At 40.5% G+C, this 21,239-nt stretch overlaps 2 protein-coding genes across 3 annotated transcripts in view; both read left to right on the top strand.

Moving 5' to 3' along the window:
* The window catches only part of LOC118420777, a 9,852-nt gene extending 4,507 nt beyond the window's left edge, over positions 1-5,345 (top strand). The window contains exons 4-6 of one of the 2 annotated variants that reach the window (XM_035827762.1): positions 3,721-3,810; positions 4,632-4,791; positions 5,082-5,345. In XM_035827762.1, the coding sequence (XP_035683655.1) occupies positions 3,721-3,810; positions 4,632-4,791; positions 5,082-5,303 (472 nt within the window). In that variant the 3' untranslated portion in view covers positions 5,304-5,345. The remainder of the gene's footprint in view (positions 1-3,720; positions 3,811-4,631; positions 4,792-5,081) is intronic. The other variant, XM_035827763.1, reaches the window with a different exon arrangement.
* LOC118420776 (SUN domain-containing ossification factor-like) lies at positions 5,304-19,747 on the top strand. Its single transcript, XM_035827761.1, has 15 exons — positions 5,304-5,813; positions 6,084-6,199; positions 6,845-6,912; positions 7,364-7,471; positions 8,978-9,083; positions 9,857-9,912; positions 10,849-10,988; positions 11,531-11,683; positions 12,296-12,404; positions 13,288-14,520; positions 15,330-15,417; positions 16,198-16,302; positions 16,583-16,784; positions 17,579-17,634; positions 18,196-19,747. The coding sequence occupies exons 1-15, from the start codon at positions 5,741-5,743 to the stop codon at positions 18,598-18,600; spliced, it is 3,018 nt and encodes a 1,005-aa protein (XP_035683654.1). The 5' UTR covers positions 5,304-5,740; the 3' UTR covers positions 18,601-19,747.
* Positions 19,748-21,239: the final 1,492 nt, after the last annotated feature.

Below are 21,239 nucleotides of genomic sequence, written 5' to 3'. Positions count from 1 at the left end.
TCAGACACTACAGGGGCTAAGGACACTACTGAGGGAACGGACACTATAGAATTAATGGGCATTACAGTAGGTACGGACACTACTGGGGGACATGTATACAGATCAGACACTAAAGGGGATAAGGACACTACTGGGGTACACATCAGACACTACAGGGGCTAAGGACACTACTGGGGGAACGGACACTACAGAATCAATGGGCATTACAGGGGGTATGGACACTACTGGGTGTACAAATCGGACACTTCAGGGAGTAAGGACACTACTGAGGGTACAGATCAGACACTACTGTGGGTATATGGACACTACAGTGAGAACTGACATTACTGGGGGTATTAACAATACTGTGGGGGTGTTGGCACTTATATAAGGGTACAGACACTACTTGGCAGTAATGGGTATGGTACATCGTACCGGTAAAAACGGGGAAAACTGACCTGAAAAAAAATCAGTTGACCGGAGTTTAGACCAATAAGAAAATTAACACTTGACAGGCATCAACAATAACGAGTGACCGTAGGTAACATACTCTGTGACGTAATTATGGTTTATGTCGGTTGTGTTGTTTTCTGTGTGTTTGAGTGTCAATTATGATTTGACCAGTTATTTAATATAGATTGAGTTTGTTAACGAACCTGGCCTGTTTATGTGTGTATGGTGTTCAGTATCAGGGTTATGTTGGCCTGGCTGTGTGTTGTCTGTGGTGACCAGCAGGGCCAGGTTGTCCGTCTGTGTCTTTCACACCCGCAAAATCCTAGCCGAATAGTGCAAGCTATAAATTTTTTTTTAGTGATGACGTTATTTTGCGACATCTATTAGATGGGAGTACATTTTTACCTAGGCGTCTTTCCTGCTAATTCATGAAAATCAATTGTCTCTCTTCACCTTCTGTCCTTGCTGTTTCCCTGTTACCGTAAGCTAGACGACAAGCGAACACTTCATCGATGCTACAATATGGTCGCAAATGTCCTTACCTGCCCAAGGGTCTGTGAAGTCAAAATGCTGGCAGAGACAAAATCAGCACAGTAACTGCTGTACTGTCCTAATTCAATTCAATAATTCAAATCATTTTTGGTAGTGAATGATTCCCGAACTTGATGGTCTAAAGCACAATTTGGAGAATGGCACAAAGCTGACCAACCCTGATGGCAATTGTAAATGTGGACAAAACAATTCAAACCATACTTGCCATTGTCTCCCTTGTGATTAAGCATTTCAGCGACGTGTCAGTTCGAAAAAAGTCACCTGCTCTTTGTATTTTAATGAAAAGAATTTCATAAATCAGTCCATAACTACGAAAGCCAATTGCTTATCTAGCAGCTACAAAGAAGACTGTTTTGTAAGATGCCGGCTAGCTGCGAGTGCAAGGAGCCCCGGTAGAAATCAGACGGTACACAGGCTTAGATCCTGGCTTATACTACTCGTAGCAAATGGAGCTTTGAGCTGTGAATGGCTAAAGACAACTGTTCAAAAGTAAAGCATAGTGGACGCCTTTGTTTCTCTGTGAGGATGCCCTTATCAAACATATTTTGTACTTGAATAGTTATGAGACTATTTTTTCACAGCCCTTGCTTTGTTTCCACTGATGTATTTGCATCTGTTAGCAGCAATACCCATAGCTGCACTACACTGTGCACCAGTCAGAATTGCCCTGAGGATGGCGCTGACGGTCACCGAAACATCGGTAAAAATAAAATAAAGGTTGTGAAAAAAGTATCTTCATCCAGTGACGTACGCGTACCAACATGATGGAACTATTCACGGGTCTTTTGTACTTCAGAAAGACTATTGTCTATCTCAGCACATCGCTCTCAGACAATGGCTATTGTTAGCAGCAGTTAAAGTTTAAGTTCTGACTTATTATGCCCCCCCCCCTAAAAACACATTGAGAATCCTGATACGGCGATTGATTATTCTTCTCTCCAGCAACACCATCCACCGGGTGCATTACCTCCAATGTGCTGAGGGAGCATGGGAGGTAATGCGCCTTAAAAAATGACTAAACTTTCAAGAGATTAAAAGTCTACGTTTAGTGGTTCAAGTAATCTCCTAGTACATCCTCTTAAATTCAATGCCTCATCCTCACTTTTTGGTCCGGAAAAGTAGGGAGCCCATTTCCTATGTGTAAATACAATGTTTAACCTTACGTTCGTATCTTCATCAGAGTATCTTCATCAAATCTATGAGGGTAGCCATTGCAATTTCAGTAATTTTCAGTTTTAATCATATGGCTGTTCAAAGTTTTACATATCTAACTATTGTCACACATACAAAGAATGACCTAATTTGACAGACCCCAACCTTCCGACCTTAGCATAGTTTGCTTGGTTTTCCTGTGCAATTCCATTTTTTGAAGGCACCCATCTATACAAAAGTCAACAAGATACTCACGTTTCTATCAGGATGACATGAGCAAATTTATGTGTCAGAGAACCTGATCAACAAACGTACAAAATTGCATTCATTCCATAGCCTTGTTCTTGACCTTTGTTATGGTCTTGTTTCTAGATATAAATTTTCAATATCCATGACGTAATCCTGCATCCATGTGTCCTGGGTATTAATCGGTGTCACTTATGTGGAGTCCTGGTAACCCCCGTGGAGAGCCTTATAATTGTGTACGACATATATACTAGATATATGCAGTGATTTAGTAAGGTATGTACTAAATAAGCAAAAATTAAAATAAAAATGTGCAAAATCAAGGTAATTCCTTTTCAGGTATCGCCATATCCCCCATGTAGAGCCCAAATTAACCTTTCCAATCAATTATGATATTTTTCACAGTTATGCGTGATTTACAATATGACAGGAGCAAAATAACGTGTCAGAGAACTTGACTCTCTGCTGGTCTTTGCTTGAAACATGACTGAGTACCCCCTTAGCAACGGCCTTAGCAACGGTTTTGCTAATGATTCTGATAGAAACAACGTATAAAAAACATATTTCTGCATCTGCTAAACGTTGAACATTTTTAGACTATTCCTTATACTTTTACTGTTGTATTCAGAGCAAAATACTGCAGAAAAGTTCGTTCTGTGTATCAGTTTTGTTGTGGAGTACAATCTGAAACCTCCCTAGCAACAGCCTTAGCAACGGCCCTAGCAACGATATTGTCAATACAAGCTGGCAGACATGTCATCCTTCACACATTCATATCTCCAGATTTCATTGACGAATTTCGATCATTTAAAGTTTGATATGCAGCGTATGATACCCACAGTAAGACTAAATCATCAGGCAAGGCCCTATAGGTAATGTGAATAAATGCATGATATTGGAAAGTAAAGTATATATTTTTGATAAAAAAATCTCCAAAAAAATCCGATTTTAGGGCTAATAATTTTCTATCAAAGCTGAATATTGAAAAAGGAAACATATTTCGGAGGTTGTAGTGACTAGTTCTACCAACCTATGAATTTTAAAGAAGAAACAACGATGTTTAGTTTTTTGCCCCTCCCCCTAAAAAATCTCCAAAATGGGTATTCCATTTCCCGGGGCTCTAAATTCAAAGTGCTGCTAAAGTGCTCCTGGGCTGAAATTGAGATGCCTCCATATCTAGATTTGCTTAGAACATGTTTGACTATGTGTGTGCCAAATTTGGTGCTTTTAGACAAAAGTGCACAATTAGCATGATTTTTTCAGCTATGCCGCCGGACTATAACATTAGAAAGTAAGAGAAAAGAGAAATTAGCAACTTTATGTTTGGTACCATTATAGGGCTCTGACAGAGGATGAAGGAAAGGTGAGCACAGACCAGCCAGTGGATTCACAAAAAGTTGAAGAATCTGCAGAATCAGCATTGCCAAGGTGGGTTTCTTCATCACAGTCACATTCAGCAGAATGCACATGATGATAGGGCAGGAGGAGAAGGATTGTGTATATCCTTTCCATAATGATAAGATATAAAGAAAGCCAGCTTGATTTTTTTTTTTATATGACATCGCCAAATTCAGTCACTCATCAGTCAGCATACAGTGTGACTTTCAAACAGTGAGAGAGAACAGGTCCATGGCAGACATCTGTAAAACAAGTGGATCAGAAATGATGGTATATTTAGCGTAGTAGGACTCACTTTGTCCGACTTATCCGCTTTGCCCCTTCGGGAGCAGAAATTCTTCTTTGTCTCATACCTTGAGGTGTTAGCCTGGCCATGGGTACCATCTGGAAAGTAGTTTGCTGCAGTGTTCATTATATACTGTATACAGTCGCTTCTAGCGCTGACATTCATTATATACTATACTGTATATCGCTTCTCTGCTGTTCCGTCTGGGATCCTAGACCAGGTTAATGTCTGGAATCGTCCAAATTTTGGATGCAGGCACTGATTGGTCCCTACACTTGAGCGAATTATGGAATGGAACTTGATTGTTCGAACAGGCATTCCAACACCGGACAAGCCCTCTGTCCACTTGCGAGATAACCCATTCTCATCGAACGATCGTTTAAGAAACGTATTCCTTAATTCGCTCATTAAATGACGTAACCACCAAAAGGTTTGAATGTGCATGTCTCCAGACGGATAGCAGAAGCAAACATAGGAGCGAAATACTATCCGAATGGTACCCAGGCTATTGAGGTGTAGCATAGTATTGTAGACTTATACATTTGAAATTTGTCTTTCCTTTCAATCTTGATTGTAGCCCAGCTGTAGAGAAGGACCTACCTAAGGACCAGCAGACTGAGCATGTACCCCAGCACACAGATAAACCAGTCCCCACCACTCGACTGAAGCAGACAGGAGGCTCAGTCAAACCTGACATCTCACCACTGAAGGATTCTCAGACTCAAGTATGTACAACTACAAGGCATACTGTTGGACAAGCCACTGTTTTCTGATTTTCTCTGTTTTGTACTAGTACATGTTTCTTGGTTATCCTGCAAGTAAGGCTGTGCAGATTTGATTATATGGATGACAACCCCTGGCAACTGCAAAACTGATGCAAATGTATGTGGGAAAAAAATTGTTTTGCATTATGAAATCTAAGTGGTCAGTGTGGGTGGGGGGTATTGGAAAATTGATGTGCGCATGGATGTCATCCAAATAATGGAATCAAAATAATTCTTTTTGTGTGTCCTAGGATGCTGTTGAATCTAACGAAGAACCTGCTGTAATGGTCCAGCCTCTTACAGTAACAGAGATCAGTGCTGATGCTGACAGGACAAAATCAAAAACCATAGGGGATGATGTCATTCCTAAATTAGATGGAGAGATGGCTGGAGATGAGATTCTGGACATACAGGAGCAGGAAACAGCAGTGACTGGTACAGGGGACAGTGTGAAGAGCAGAATTCAGCAGTGATTGGTACAGAAGATAGTGCTGCAAAAGAGGGGACAGCAGTGACTGGTACAGAGATTAATGCTGACACAGAGGAGACAGCAGAGACTGACATAGAAGATAGTGCTGTGAAACAGGGGATAGCAGTGACTGGTACAGAGGATAGTGTTGAAGAGGAGAAGACAGCAGTGACTGGTGCAGAGGATAGTGTTGCAAAAGAGGGGACAGCAGTGACTGGTACAGGGGATATTGCTGATAAGCAAGGGACAACAGTGACTGATACAGAGGATAGTATTGAAGAGCAGAAGACAGCAATTTCTGATACAGAGGATAGTGCTGACAAGCAGGAAACAGCAGTGACTGGTACAGAGGATATTGCTGACAAGCAGAAGACAGCAGAGACTGGTACAAAGGATAGTGCTGAGGAGGAAGATTTGGTTGCACACAAGGAAGATGATGACATGCCATCATTTGATGAGTGGAAGAAAAGAATGCTAGAACAAGAAGAGAGGGAAAAAAAGCAGAATTCCAATGGTTAGTGGCCTGTATCAAATAACATAATATTATAACCAGCCTGAACCTTTATCCGTCAGGTACATGTACCTTTTCAAAACTCATAATTTTTCTAAATATGAGTCACATATAGCAGCAGGCTGGATTGCATGACTTGGCTGGACATTTGATAAATCTGTATTCAATGTTCAAAGATTGGGACTGTAATTAATAGTTAAACCTGTTACAAGTGTTAGTATGATACTACGATGTTTCTGCATTTACAGTACGATGTACTTGCTCTCATCTCAGGTCAGTCAGGACAATCCAAAGTGTCGACTCAGGGCCTGAAGACCCAGAAGGGCAGACATAACTATGGATCAGTGGAGTGTGGAGCCAAGATCCTGTCTGCTAACAGAGAAATGCAAGTCAGTACAGGAACATGGCATTCAATGTGCAATATGAAGCATGATTATCTAACAGTAATGGAACATCATTTTAAAGAGTTGTGAACAATGTTTCAAATGATATAAGATACACAATGTTAATCATTAAAAAAACAATATATATTTGATAATCAATTGAAGTTTCTTAATTTTTTCTATTCAGTTAAGTTCTGAAGTGTCAGATACCTCCTTTACACAGAGACAGTGGCTAGAACTGTTAGGAGCAAGCAAAAATCTCATTGAAATTTGAAGCAAATTTCTTTCATACAGGAAGTGTATTTTGTAAGTTTTTGGTTTTTCTTATCTTTTAAAGTGTGTCTGACACCAATGACATTGAAGTGCATTTATTTGTCTGATTATAAATATTTAATAATAATAGTTATTCTCACAAATCATGGACATTTATATACTAAATGTACACCTTGCTGATATTATTTAACATATTTAAAAAATCCAAGATCGTACTTCAAGCATTTCGTTGTTAACACCAGGATGATTATTCTTTCCATGACGTCACATTGATTGTAGAAGTCGATTCAGTACCTGGCACCACAGCTTGCAAAAATCCTACTTTGTGGAAAGCAAATGAAACAAATATCTAACTTCTCTTTGATGTACCCCATACAGCACTCATCTTCTGTGCTAGTGGAAAACAAGGACATGTACATGTTGAACCCCTGTAGCGCCAAGATTTGGTGAGTGTTTGTAAACTGATCAGTTCTTTGTTTTTCAAGGACTTCTAGATCTGTTGATGTGCATTTCATCTGTCCAGAATGTTGTTCATGGTACATGTACCTTGACTCATGGGCTTACCAGTATACCATTGAGCTCCCTTGGAAATAGGGCCATTAATAGGGTATTACTTTTCTCAATTGTTACATATAGAGATAGGGCATAGGAAAAAATGTTGCGTGTCTTATTACGGCCCTGAAAAAAAAGCTTGTTAGTTAGGGATTGGTATGTATGGAGATTCCTAAAGGAGAGAAGCAAAGGGCCAGTCCTTGCATGGCTTAAGCACTTAGGCAGGTAGGGATTCTCAAATACCGTTAAACATATTCTGATTATATTCAGATTCATTATAACATGATGTCTACGATGAAGTGTGGTATAAGAAAGTAACAGTGTCATTGTTTAAACCCACTGCAGGTTTATAGTAGAGCTTTGTGAACCCATTCAGCTGAAGCAGATCGACATCGCCAACTTTGAACTTTTCTCCTCCGTGCCAGAGTCTTTTAAGGTCTCAACGTCAGAAAGGTGGGATGCTATGCTATCATGTATTGTTGGTTGCTAGCCTGTCTGATTAAATCTCGCTTATAGCAGCCCGCCAAACATCCGCCAGGTAGGGGCCAGTTACAGCCCTGGACAGCGGAGTTTGTTACACAGACTAGTTGGTTGCCACTACAGACAGAATTAGATAGCTAGAGTTACCTAGAACACTGTACCAACCAAAAATCATGACCGTACATGTAGCTTGTCCAGAACATGTAATGAACATGTGACTAAAATTAGAGACTGATATAGGGGCCCAAAATCTAATCATTTTGAGGTCTTGTCAAGACCTACCCACATGCCAATTATCAAGACAATCTGCCCAGGCATTCTTCAGTTATGGGGACAGACACACACACCAACAAACCAACATTGACAAAAACATATCTTTTAACCTTACCAATCAGGTACTTCATGTAGCACTTAACTTTTTAATGTCCCCATTGATAATCCTACAGATATGTGATGCAGCCTGCATGCACAATTTTGATCACCAATAAACATCAGGGTGGAGTTATGAATATGAGACAATGGAGAAGGTCAATATCTGGATATTGCATACTTTTATATCCAAGAGCTCCAGCGCTTAAATGTACAGCCAAACCTATCTATAGCAGCCACCCAAGGAACTGGAGAAATGTGGCCACTATAGACAGGTGGCCACTATAGAGAAAATGTTGATTAATTGACCACGAGCAATAAGTTACACATGATTTCAGTACCAACTTCATTGTCTCAAAATTCAACTGACCCTGCCAAAGTCAAATCTACCAAAAATGATTGATATTGCCATGCACAATGTTGGTAAAGACTTGGGCTCTAACGATCAAGGCACGCGTACCTACCACTACCACCAAAATGACCTTGTCGGGAACTCCAACTCCTCGCAAATTACGATTCTAAACTTGGTACAGGGTGACATACGGCCGCTGTATGGTTGCAATAAGCAGTGTTTCTGTAGCTACGGGACCGGAAATCATGTGGCAGTGACCGCGTTGGACAGGTGGCCGCTATAGACTATTTCTTAATGCTTATAGGACAATGGGAAAAATCCAAGGGACCGACAAAAAGTGACCACAATGGCAAAGTCGTCGCTATGCAAAGATGGCCGCTAGTACAGGTTTGACTGTATCTGGATATTGCACATTTTTGTACCCAAGAGCACCAGCGCTTAAATGTATCTGGATTTCCTCACAATGGAAAAAGCCATGATTGTGGAAAGCCGGAAATTCACTTTCACTTGGTACATTGTACATCCTGTGGGATACTTAAGTAAACATTTTTATTCTGGCAGGTTCATTGTTATGACACATGATTTTCATTGATGTTAGGAACTCATCTGAGACTTGTCATGATTTTGCTGATAATTCCATGATAAAATGATATGGCTTGGTTAGCACTCAATGCCTTGATGTATGAGAAGAATATATTAAAACCTTTAAACTTAATCCGTACTGAAGCAGGAACTTAGTAATTATTCTTTGTTGTAAGGTACCCCGCCCGAGAGTGGCAACTCCTTGGTACATTCCACATGGCGAATGAGAGATCCATCCAGTCTTTTCCACTGGATGAAAAACTCTTCAACAAGTACCTGAAGGTTGGTGTTTACATGGCCTCGTCCATTAATATACATGGTGATATACAAACACCATTAGGCCTAGAAAAAAAATGTTGTGCTTCCTCTTTCAGCTCTGAAAAAAATTAGGGTCGATATGTAGGTAGGGATTTTTTTCTTGTAATTTTTTTAGCCTGGCCAAAACTCTAGTGAGACATATCATAGTACTGTGTAAACAATATAAACTAAAATGCATGAGGACACTTGTCTTTCAATGTCAAACTTTATTTTTGTGCATAATATATATATTTATCCTTCATGAGCTAGGACAAGCAGTATTATTAGGCTGAAAAAAAATCCAACTGGAACTTGGAAGCTACATGTATGTGACTCACAGGAAACACAACATTTTTTCGTTGGTCTTACTGAACAGTGGAGCATAAAAAAATCATACTTCTGGCTGAAGATTTCTACCTCCAAGGCAAATAATGACTTTATTGCACAACAATTATACAAGGTACAAAGTATGGCATCATGCGTGACTTAAGTTCTATAAACTAAGCTATATGTACCTAAAACAATAATGTGTAGTATGGAATGACAATGGGCTTTTACAATTAAATGTAGAATCAGATGTTGATTGCTTTGCATTGATGTCGCAATGGACACCCAGTTCTGACACTAAGGGTTGTAGCAATATGATTTTGAAAAGCTGTAGAAAATAATGTTGTATTTTGCGAATGTGTGTAATGACAATAATAATAAGGCACTGTTTTCTTCTGAAAAGAGTTCTTACAGGTGTCATACCTTTTCAGGTGGAAATGTTGTCTCACTACGGCAGTGAACATTACTGTCCTTTGAGCTTGTTTAGGTGAGTACACTGTCATGTATATTCAATATTGTTTCTCATTATATATAATATATATAACATTCTACATTATCCTTGTCAGTCAAAGCATGTTATTCTTTGTTTGCGCTGGGTCACAATTTGACTTGATAACATTGGTGCGAACATACTGCATTGGCGTGAACTGAGCTCATTAACAATCCTGAAATATTATTCATTAAGAATTTAATTCAATGAAGAAATGATCTCACACTACTTGAGAGCCTTTCAGCACAACACTAGGTTCTCTTCAAACTCACATTTCTTTACTGTTTAATTGCTGGTTTCCAAGTCCTTCTACAGCAACAGTTTCTTTCCCCGGACAGCAAAATTATGGAACTCACTGTATTGTTTCCCTCCTGTCTACAACTTATCAGCCTTGAAAACAAATGTCCACTGCTATCTCTGAGCTTCCAACTTCTTAGTTCATTGCCTTAAAGTGGTCTCGTGATCTTTCTTTGAATCTCGTTAAACAAGAAAGCTTCTGAAAAAAGCTGGCCGGTGCATATTTTGGAAAAAGCCTGGATGTTAAACAAAATCACACGAAAAAAAGAGTTTTTAAACATCGAATTACTGAATTTGTCTTTCTTCTATTAAAAAAAAAACAGTACATGAGATTTGTCTAACAAGGGAAAAAAATTGTAGCATGTGGGGTTTGAACCCACGATCCACGGCTGCAGAAGCAAACTGCTGTATTAAGCACTGTGCCTAACTTTAGACCGTTGGCCACGCTGACTGAATTATGCAATCAGGCGTATACAAGGACTATTAGAAGGGTTTGGTTAAATTGACCGATCCATGCATCCATCCATGCATCCAAACGAACTGTTGGACCAACCGCTTCTGTCGATTCAAAGCCGGTGCTACGCACCGGTAAAAAAATGAGTGTATTACTGAGTGTGTGTTCTGTTGTGTATGTAGAGTGTTTGGTACCAGTATGGAAGAGGAGATAGAGGAAACAGAGCAGCACCCTGAAAGTGTTGTGGATCCGGAGGACGAGTTGTTCCCAGATGAGTCCATTCCACTGTCCCCTGACTCCAACCTGTTCGGCAGTGCTAAAGGTAAGAGATGATAAGACAAAGTACCACATGGGTACCATCTGGATAGTAGTTTGTTCCTATGTTCGCTTCTGCTATCCGTCTGGAGACCTGCACATTCAAACTGTTTGGTGCTAACAGCAGTTAATGAGTGAAGTAAGGATGGGTTCTAGAGCGCCTGTTCGATGACAACAGGCCTCCCACAAGCAGACGGAGGGTGTATCGGCCTGTTCAAACGAGCGCTTGAACCCATTCCATAATTCGCTCGTGTAGGGACCAATTAGCTCCTGTGTCCAAAACTTGGACAATTTCAGACGTTAACGGGGCAAGGTTCCCAGACGGAACAGCAGAGAAGCGACTGTACCTGTATATAGTGTATAATAAATGTCAGAGCTAAAAGCGACTGTATATAGTATATAATGAATGCCAGAGCAAACTACTTTCCGGATGGTACCCAGGCTACAAAATACAGCATAGGCAGGAAAAATATCCCTTCAGCTTTTAGTAGTCTTTAGCCTTTTTTAGGTTTACATCAATTCATGTAATTTGTTGCACATTCCTTACAGATGCAGTTTTGAATATTGTGAAGCAAGCTGCCAAGGTATTTACAGGTCCCTCAGACGGCATGGCCTCTACAGAACCCCATGAAGCAAAAGGACAAGTATCAGTGGAGAACACTTTCCTTGAACCAACCCTTGAGTATCCAGAACCTTGTCTGGGTAAGTAAGAACAGAAAGAAACCTTGAACCTGCTTAAGCACAGTCTAAGTACAGCCATAATTATATATATATATATGGGATAATTTCCAGACCAGTTTTCTTTGTGTGAAAATTTGTGTTGTTGAGAGTTCATAATGAGCAGATTTGTGAGTTAAGTAACTACACTGCCAGGAGAACCCTTGTAAGTACAGGACATAAGAGTTTTCTTTTACACAACCAGTTTTTCTCACCTGCTGACGTTTTGATGTCTGTCAGACATCTTCCTCAGAGCTTCTAACTGCTTCTCGCCGCTATATGTAGCCAATGTAGGTGGCGCTTTTGTGGCGAGAACACTATCCCCAACATGGCTGAGTTTGCAAAAGCGCCACCTACATCAGCTACATATAGCAGCAAGAAGCAAAACTCCAGTTAGAAGCTGGGAGAAAGATGTCTGACAGGTATCGAAATGTCAGCAGGTGAGAAAAACTGGTTGTGTAAAGGAAAACTCTTATGTCCCATGATCTACTGACCTGATGAAATTATTTTCGGCCTTGTAAGTACGATAGAACCAAATCTGGAATGATATTGCCTCATTTTTTATGTCTACCAACCAGTTCTCTTTCTGCATGTCAGACATTAACAGAACAGTGAATGTGTCAGTGCCAGACCACGATGGTTCAGGGAAGGAGAGCAGAAACATCCAGCCTACTCCTACCAGCACCGCACACTCTACAGTCAAACAGTAAGGCTTCTATTCTGTCTTATATATAATGGTTTATTTCTTCTTACACAACATGGTACAGATAGCAGGGTAATTATCAAGACCCTGAATTACACTGCCGCATTGCAATTGTCAAAACCAGAAGACAACTGTTCAAAAACAGTATTAGCACATTAGCGGATATGGATATTGCACATTTGCGGATATTGCATAGTATCAGCAGATATTGCACACGATTACTAAACAGTAGTTATTTGAGCTAAAAAATACATTAAGTTTGACTTCGAAGGTAATTAAAAGTCCTCTTACAAAAGAAATTATCTTAGTCTTATTACCTTTTCCACCAATGCTATGTCTTTGGTAGGGATTGTCGTGAAATTTGTTTTTTGATTAGGACATGTCCTGTCAATGAAATGGTTAGATTTGCGGCCCCTGGCACTTGTCCTAGGCACTCCGGCAGAAATTCAGCTTTCATAACTCATATTCTTTACAAGCTATGGTGCATGACATTTCACATTTGGACCTAGCAGACGTACATTAAACTCTGTGGGTTATTAACTACATTTGAAGCTATGTACTTGTAGTCATCTCCACCTGAGTTAAGTGAGGTAAGTTGTTTTAAGTGCATTTCCCAGGTGTACAATATAAGACCTTTTAATTCTTTTCTTTAAAACCTGAAATCAAAAAACCATTTTCTAGACCTTTTTGTATTTATATTGCTCCTTCAGAGGGAATTGCCCCAAAAGTTAAGTCTATAGTTAGAAAGAGACTTTAACCATCATGCCACACATTGCCATAACACAAACACATTAGAAAGTTGTTACAATAGGAGACCAGCAGTTTTAGTTTAAAAGATAATCCATGTAAGGCATTGTGAAACTAATGTGAACTGTCTTATATTTAGCACAGTGACATCTGAGGACCAAACACCACCATTGTCTTCTCTGCCACTGGATCCCTCCCCACAAGAAACCCACTCTGTTCAAGATCAAAAGTCCATCCAACCAACTGTCAGCCTTGTAGCCAGCACTCAGGAAGGAAGGGTGGATCCCGACCATGAGAAGTCATCAGAAGGGATTGTCACCCTGGTGGAGTCTGGTATTGTGGAGGGCAGCACGCTAGGGGAGAGACAGTGGACAAACATCCAACAGTGTCCGACTTGTAGTGAGCTGGAGACTGTACAGAAGTGTCAGGGGAACCCTCGGTGTCTGTTCCACCAACTCATCCTTCAAACTTCATGTGAAGAAGAGCAGAAGATCGCCACACCTCCGGCAGATAAGTTGGTCATTGCCACAGATGTACAAGACGATGAGGGAAGATCAGATGATGTTGAACTTGGCAAGACTGACAAAGACGAGGACATCAACGTTCAATCAAAACAGAGGGTGAAAATTGATCCTCCTGCTACTGCTGGTACAGACCAGGTCTTGAGTACTGACAGGGATGATAAGGGTTTGCTTCCTGTAGTCTCAGACAATGACACTGTGGCTGACACAAGTACAGACATGTCTGCCACATCTCCCACCTTACAGCATGGGGAGGACAGCAACCCAGCAGGTTCTATAGATGGGGAGGAGAAGCTGAAGCCTGATCAGCTCCCCACTAGCAGCACTGTGTCTCCACTGGAGGGGAGTGAGAGAACCTCAGCTGTGCTGGAGGGGGTGGGGGGCCCTGACATCGCTACATCCACTACTGATGGTGCGGAAACCCCGCCAGCTGACAGTGCTTCGAGTCCCACTGAGTCAGAAACTTCTGGAAGTGTATCTGCTGCTGGTTCCAATCACAATGGTGGGAAAAAGCAAACTCATGATAAAGCCAGTAGTGCACAGGTTGAAGGTAACGCACAGGTAAAAGATGATATCGTCACAAGTTCAAGCCAAGATCCTCAGGACTCCAGCCCACCTGAGCCGACCCCTGCCGTTGAACAGAATGGAAGTGCGGACGGTCTGGACAAGCAGGCTAAGAACTCGTCAGACTTCTATGCTGAGAAGAATGAGAACGGCACGAGCTCCCAGCACATTTCCCACGGAGGGCACACAGGCAAGGAGTCTGTGATCATGAGACTGAACAACAGGATCAAGGCTCTGGAGCTGAACATGTCTCTGAGCAGCAGGTACCTGGAGGAGCTTAGTCAGAGGTAAGAGATGCTACAGTAAAGCTTAGGGCACAACCCGCCATTTGTGCAAATACGTGCTGTCTACGTGCCAAAACGTGGGCAGTCTTTTGAGATCTGTAAGCGGTAAGTACCGCCTCTGTATGAAATCCTACGGAATCCTCTTTTAAGAAATACATGGCAGATGTGGCCTCAAAAAAAACACACAAAAACGGAAAAATGGCACGTACGGCGGGTTGTGCCCTTAGCTTTAATCACGAAAGTCAATTCTATCAAGTGGGTTGTGACATCATTTCATCCACACCTGGAAGACAAAGAAGAATCTAAAAAGCCCATTTTTAATGTAATAATTTAATGTTACCCGTAAGGTGTGTTCTTCTTACATTTTCTCTTGTCATGAACCAATCAGATGACTGCATGTTGATGACATATAAGTTATTACAGGAAGTATTACCATTATATTGGCTGTTACACCATATGAACGATATAAGAACGAAATACATGTATATGAATGAAATACATGTAGCTGTTATAGGAAATATTATGAATGAAATATTAGCTCAGCTGTGATACATGTACATGTATAAAGTGATATTTTTTGGCGACGCCTCAGGGCAGAGCCTAATGGTATAGTATTGTGTTGTATGAGAGTAGCTTGAATGCACTTGAATGTGAACAGTTACTGTAAGAGTTTATATACAGTTTTTTAAAACACCTTTTGTTAATCGTATGTTTTGTCGTTTGTAATTTGCATGAATCTTTTGTTAATTGCTATTTCCTATATAGCGGATACACTGTAACATGTGCTGTGATGAATTTTTGTGTACACTCAGATACCGTAAGCAGATGGACGAGATGCAGAAGGCCTTCAACAAAACCATTTCCAAACTCACCAACAACTCCAGAAAGGCTGAAGAGAGGGTGAGATGTTCTGTCATTGTTTATTTGTGCATGACTGTGATTGTGCTGGAGGTGTATGGTTGAAAGACTAGTAACTAGTAGCTTGTATATTATAAAATGTCCTGTATACAAGTTGCCGTGGCAAGTAATATACCTGTTGAGCAGATTGTTTATCATTACACTGTGATATTTTAGTTACGAGGTGTCACCAACACTGACCCAAATTTTCTAGATGCACATTTTGTGCTATATTCTTACAATCTGGCTCAGAGTTATTTGAAGTTAGAATAATTCTGGGTAATTTTTTCTTCCAAAATGCATGGTTTTGTGAAAGGTTTTAGCTGGTAAACTTGTACAAATTAAACCATTTTTTCTTTTTGGACTGGTCCAGAAAAAACGAACCTGAAGAAAATTGGTGGACCGGATGTCGGACCTATTGGAAAATGAACAGATTATATGATCAGGCATTCACACCTTTCAGGGCTTCAACAAGAGCGAAGTAGAGTAGAGACAGTCTGTAGTCATTTCTACCAAGTTTTGCTGTCAATCGTACAGAGGCAGTTAGATTTTAAAACGCTATTGGGAGTCGAATACTCCACAAAACAGATTTCTCTGTAGCGAAAAGGACCATTGTTTTAAGTATCGCCTATTCACAACTTCTCACATACTAAATCAGGTCCAGGTTCAGGTCCGGACCTGGACCTGATCCTCTGGACCTGAACCGGACCTGAATTTTGTGTACCGGTACCCACCCCTATTACTGGTATGAGCTAATGATGATGACTGACTGTTTGTGAACAGGATATTCGTCAGCAGGAAATCATTGCAAACCTGGCAGCCAGCATTACCAACCTGACAGCAGACATCCAGAGCCTCAACACTGACAGAGACAACCTACATAGGAAGGTGGGTGTACAGTGGAAAATAAGGGGCTGCTTGCCCCTTTTCTGTAACGCATAGGCAGCCTATTTTGATTCTAATTCATAGTGAAAACCATCTTATTGATGTAAGGCCATGTTGATTTGATTATACTGTATGAATGACATCCACACGTGCATCAATTCTCATCCATTTCCAAATACCATTTCCTGTTAACTACATTTTATGATCATGTCCTGCAGAGCATGCAACATACAATATATGGGTGAACTTCAAGCTTTCCTGTTCTCCTTTTGTTGTTCTCCAGGTTATAGAAAGACACATTTTCCTGATGGTAGTGGAGGTGCTGTGCCTGGCTGTGGTGTTCATGGTCTGTATCCACACACGACCTGGACACACACCACAGCTCGTCCACAGTCAGGGGGAACAGTTTCAGGAACATGTACGGGATAAGATGGAAGGGCTCAGATACAGAACTAGGACAGAGGACCTGCCTCCACGGAGATCAGGTACCAGTTTGTATGTTAGCTACTGTGGCGACGATCAACTTTTAGGTTATGTCTAGTCATGTGAATAACTTTTTAATACATTTGCCAGGATGGTTAAGTTTTGGCAGCCTTTGTGTGTCAGATCTTGGGTCACCTTTTTATGTTTTGGGCACGATTTTTTATGTTTTATGATCTGGACCACTTGGATCTAGACAAACTATGGTCATGACTTTTGGCTTGTAGAGCATAGCTCTTTCAGTTTGGAAGACGTTACATAAATTTAAGCCCTCTAGCAGCTTTCTTTGGAACTCAAAGGGCATTTTAGTTGATGACTTTGAAAAAGGTCAAGAAGGGGGAAATGCATTTTCCTGATTTGTGACCTGTAGGTAACTTAAATGAAGACCAATGTAATGGTATGTTGATTATGCTAATTAGGAATTGATTTGCATAATTAATGAGAAAAATGCATATCTCATTTGCGTGTAATGAAATGAACTTCATACTCAGAACATAACTTGGGTCTAGTTCTCCATGCCATGGTCTCCATTTTATTCATGTAAGGTGGGGGATCCCAGTTATTATTATCATGTAGGAATACACACAGGCCTTGTCAATTGTTATCCAGTGGGAAAAATATACATGTAGTTCATCATGGTCTTTAACTTCTTCTAAACCTACATGTTTTTAAAAGTACATCTGGGCATGTATTCATACCAATGTTCACCAAACAGTTGTTTTCATCAGGCTTCTATTCCTGGTCTGGGCAATGACTTGTGACCAGAGACTGAGACAAGTTCTATTGTCTTTCCTTCCAGATGGTGAAGAGGACAAGCTTGTTATTGTGGAACCACAGTGTAACAGACAGGTACAGGTAGGGATACTGCACTCTATCACTGGATGTTGTGAGTCAGACTGGCAGTGTTTGGGGAACAGTTGTGTTGTGTTGTAATAAAGTGGAGTTGTTGGCTGCCATGCAGTCAAACCTGCTCAAGACGGTCAACCAGGGGACCTGACAAAAGTGGCCGCTTTGGACAGGTGACCGGCGTGAAAAGGATAGCCTCACAACATGGCGTTTGAATGGTTTCCAAATTGGTATTTTATATTATATCAAATATTAGTTTAAAAAATACAACAGAAATATTGATTTTTCAATATGTTATTGATACAAGTGGAAATCATGTGGCAAATGATGAAAGAGTCCTTTTTGAAGAAATATGGAAATTTCACTTCTGACCTACCCATATAATAACAGTGGTCGTTTCTCATTAGTATGATAATATTGTATAATGTATATTGTACTACGCAGTTCACTCTCCGTTAAAATAAAAACAAGCCTTTCAATGATGTAAGATGTGGTAATGATAGAAAACAAGTTTCCAAGCTTCAGTAATAATAATTGATGGCTTAATGGTGGTTTACTTTGATGTTTTAGGGCATAGATGGCACAAAGAAGAAACGGTCTAAGAAAAAGCAGCGACATCAGGGTTTAAGGAACACCTCCTCCACACCTAACCTGGCGGAACAGCTGACGGGGCACGAGGAGACAGCAGCTGGCGTGAACGACGTAAACGCTGCAGGACTGCTGTTCAGTTCTAGTACAGCTACGGACAGACAGCCTTTCAGCAGCAGTAGAGACAGTAAGGCTGCCCAGATGCCACCTGGCACGACATATCAGCGCGGCGTCACACACTCAACACTACAGACGACCCAACGGTGTCAGCCACCTTCGGGCCTGACACAGGAAACCACTGAACATGGTAAAAACTGCCACCAACCAGCCTTGGACAAGGTTTTTTTGTGCTGTGGCAAAACTCGACATCAGTGCAATAGCAAATGATAAAGAATTATTCAGTGCGCCAAAATCCATAGAGAAGTGAAAGTCTTAAAAGGACAATCAAATATTGTGTACATTCTCTTACCATCTCTTCCTTAACATCAGATATTAAGGCGATAAAATGCATTACCCCAAGCTTCGGCAACCTTGTGCAAGTTTGAAGGACTACATGTGTACGTTGTGCCCTACCAACAAAGAGTTAAGCTGGAAGGTTACTTGCCAAGCTTGTTTTTATATGCAAAGAAGCAACCAACACTCCCAAATGTAAGAGTCCTCAATCAGTAAATTTTTAATGTACCAAAATTAGAAGGCTGCCAGTATGATGAAAGATGAAAAGTACTGATTTTGGACCTTGGTTGCTAACTGAGCAACCTTACTGTTACACTTGTATGACATGTTGAATGAACAGCATTTATTTTTATTTGGACAAATAAGGCAGATTTACATGATTGTATCAGCTTTGGTAATCTGTCTGATGCTTTGGTCAACATTGTGCTGGTGCTCATTGAGGGTGCAGCCCTGGTTGACTGGTGTATACCGCGGGGATATCTCTTAGTGTTTTCACGGCCAGATCACCGTGTCTATTTGACGCCGGTTCCCAGGTTGATTTTAACTCCTAGTGGGGCCCAAATTTAGCCCTGTAGGGCGGCTCACGGGACCATGTAAGGGTCATGCTTGAAAATGCCAAAAACAGCCCTTGAACTGCCCAGCACGGCTCCCTTTCCAAATTGTGACCTAGTCATGAACCATAAATAGTTTTATTAAGTTTGTAAAGAAGGGAATAATATACAACACTCAGCCAAGCTCAGGGTGTCAGCATTCAGGGCACCCACTTGTTTAAACATTAGAACATTAAAAATGTCATTCCATATCTATATTCTATTCACATACTCCTAAACATACGTTTGTGTGAAGACAATTTTCACTGCCATTCTCAGTCGAAACTTAGAAATGGTAAGAATGGAACTCGTGTTTAGATGGTGTTACAGTTAATATAAATGCAATGTTACTTGTTATTGAACATTATATATCAATCAGAGATGTAAGATGCATACTTTATGGGCAATTCAATTAAAAAAAACTGATATAGAAAGGTAATGCAATGGTTTGTCAATATTTGAATGGATTAAACTGATTCTACTATTGCAAATAATTTTCAGCACTTGTGATATCTACTATTTACTTGTGGAAGCTACGAAGCAGTGGTGCAATGTGGCTTCACTACAAGCTGCATGTGTCCAGATACAGTCACCCTGTTCCTTTTTATAAGTGTGTTTGGTTCTTTAACATTTTACCCTTAAGGCTAACATCTGGGGCTCCCTCATACACAGAGCCACGTCACCATCAACAAGAATGGTGTTAAAGCTAGAAAGGCCGACATTTGCTTGGGTGCAAATACAGCATATTTCAGCCATACCCATTCCCACGCAACATTGTACTGTTCCAAGTCACCCCTGCGCAATAATGGAACATTTTGACTGTAAGTTATCCCCCAAAGAGAACTAATATTGTGAATTGATTCCAGGTCAAAACAGAGCTTGCTCAATATGCCCCGGGCCCACATGGAAGAATATAATCTTCCACAGGAGCCCCTATGCATAACTAATTGTTTTTTAGAATCGCGGCAGCTCCTATTTTTCCGAAAGTGAAAAAAAAACACGGCATCTTCCATTCCGAAGATTTTCATCATGGAATTACATGAAGCCATTCAACAATTTCCAGTAAAATAACTACGTCTAAGTACCGTTATCAGCTCCTAGTGATGTGGATACATTTATTATTGCAGTGAACTTTTCTTTTATTCAAGTATGGCATGCGTTTTAATAATTATCAAGCAGGTGCAAGTACTGTGTACTCTCCAAGCTGAGGTTAGGCTCCGGCTGTTTTTTTGGCGACGCCTCAGGGGCTAGCCTACTAGTATAGTGTGCGTCCGTTTGACAAGAATTCACAAAATTCCGCAGGCATGTCAGGAATTTTTCCACGCCTAGTTGCATCATCCCTTTAGAGGGGAATAACTCGGGAATGGGTTGACGGATCTTCATGATATTTGGAATGTAGATAGCTTCAGAGATGCCTTACATAATCAAATGCTAATCATGCACATCAGGGGCTAATTTGCATAATTCATGAGGACAGTTTATAAATACACTGCATTTCATGTTAGACTACTCAAAAATATGCCATATGGAACTCAAAAAGAGAGAAATATTAGGCTTACTGTTAAGCATATATCCGATTGGCAAATATTCCCGAAATTCCACAGCAATTCGTCCGCGCGTGCGCAATTGCACCATCCTTTTGGAAGGGAATAACTCGGGAAGGGGTTGACGGATCATTGTGATTTTTGATATGTAGATAAATTCGGAGATGCCTTCCATAAATAAGGGCTATCAATGCAAACCAGGGGCTAATTTGCATGATTAATATAATTAATGAGCACAGTTTATTAAGCCACAGTATTTCATAATACTAGAACACTTAAACATGACAAATGTAACTAGAAAAGAGAGAAATATCGATAGACATCAATTATGCAAATTGTTACCTAATTTACATAATTAATGAGAAATTGTTATTACAGTGTTAAATGACGAAAATTCCATTCTTCCGAAGCCACAGTATTTCATAATACTAGATCACTA

This window comes from Branchiostoma floridae, chromosome 8, assembly GCF_000003815.2.
Source record: "Branchiostoma floridae strain S238N-H82 chromosome 8, Bfl_VNyyK, whole genome shotgun sequence".
NCBI lineage: Eukaryota > Metazoa > Chordata > Leptocardii > Amphioxiformes > Branchiostomatidae > Branchiostoma > Branchiostoma floridae.
This window is presented reverse-complemented; position numbering and strand designations above follow the sequence as displayed.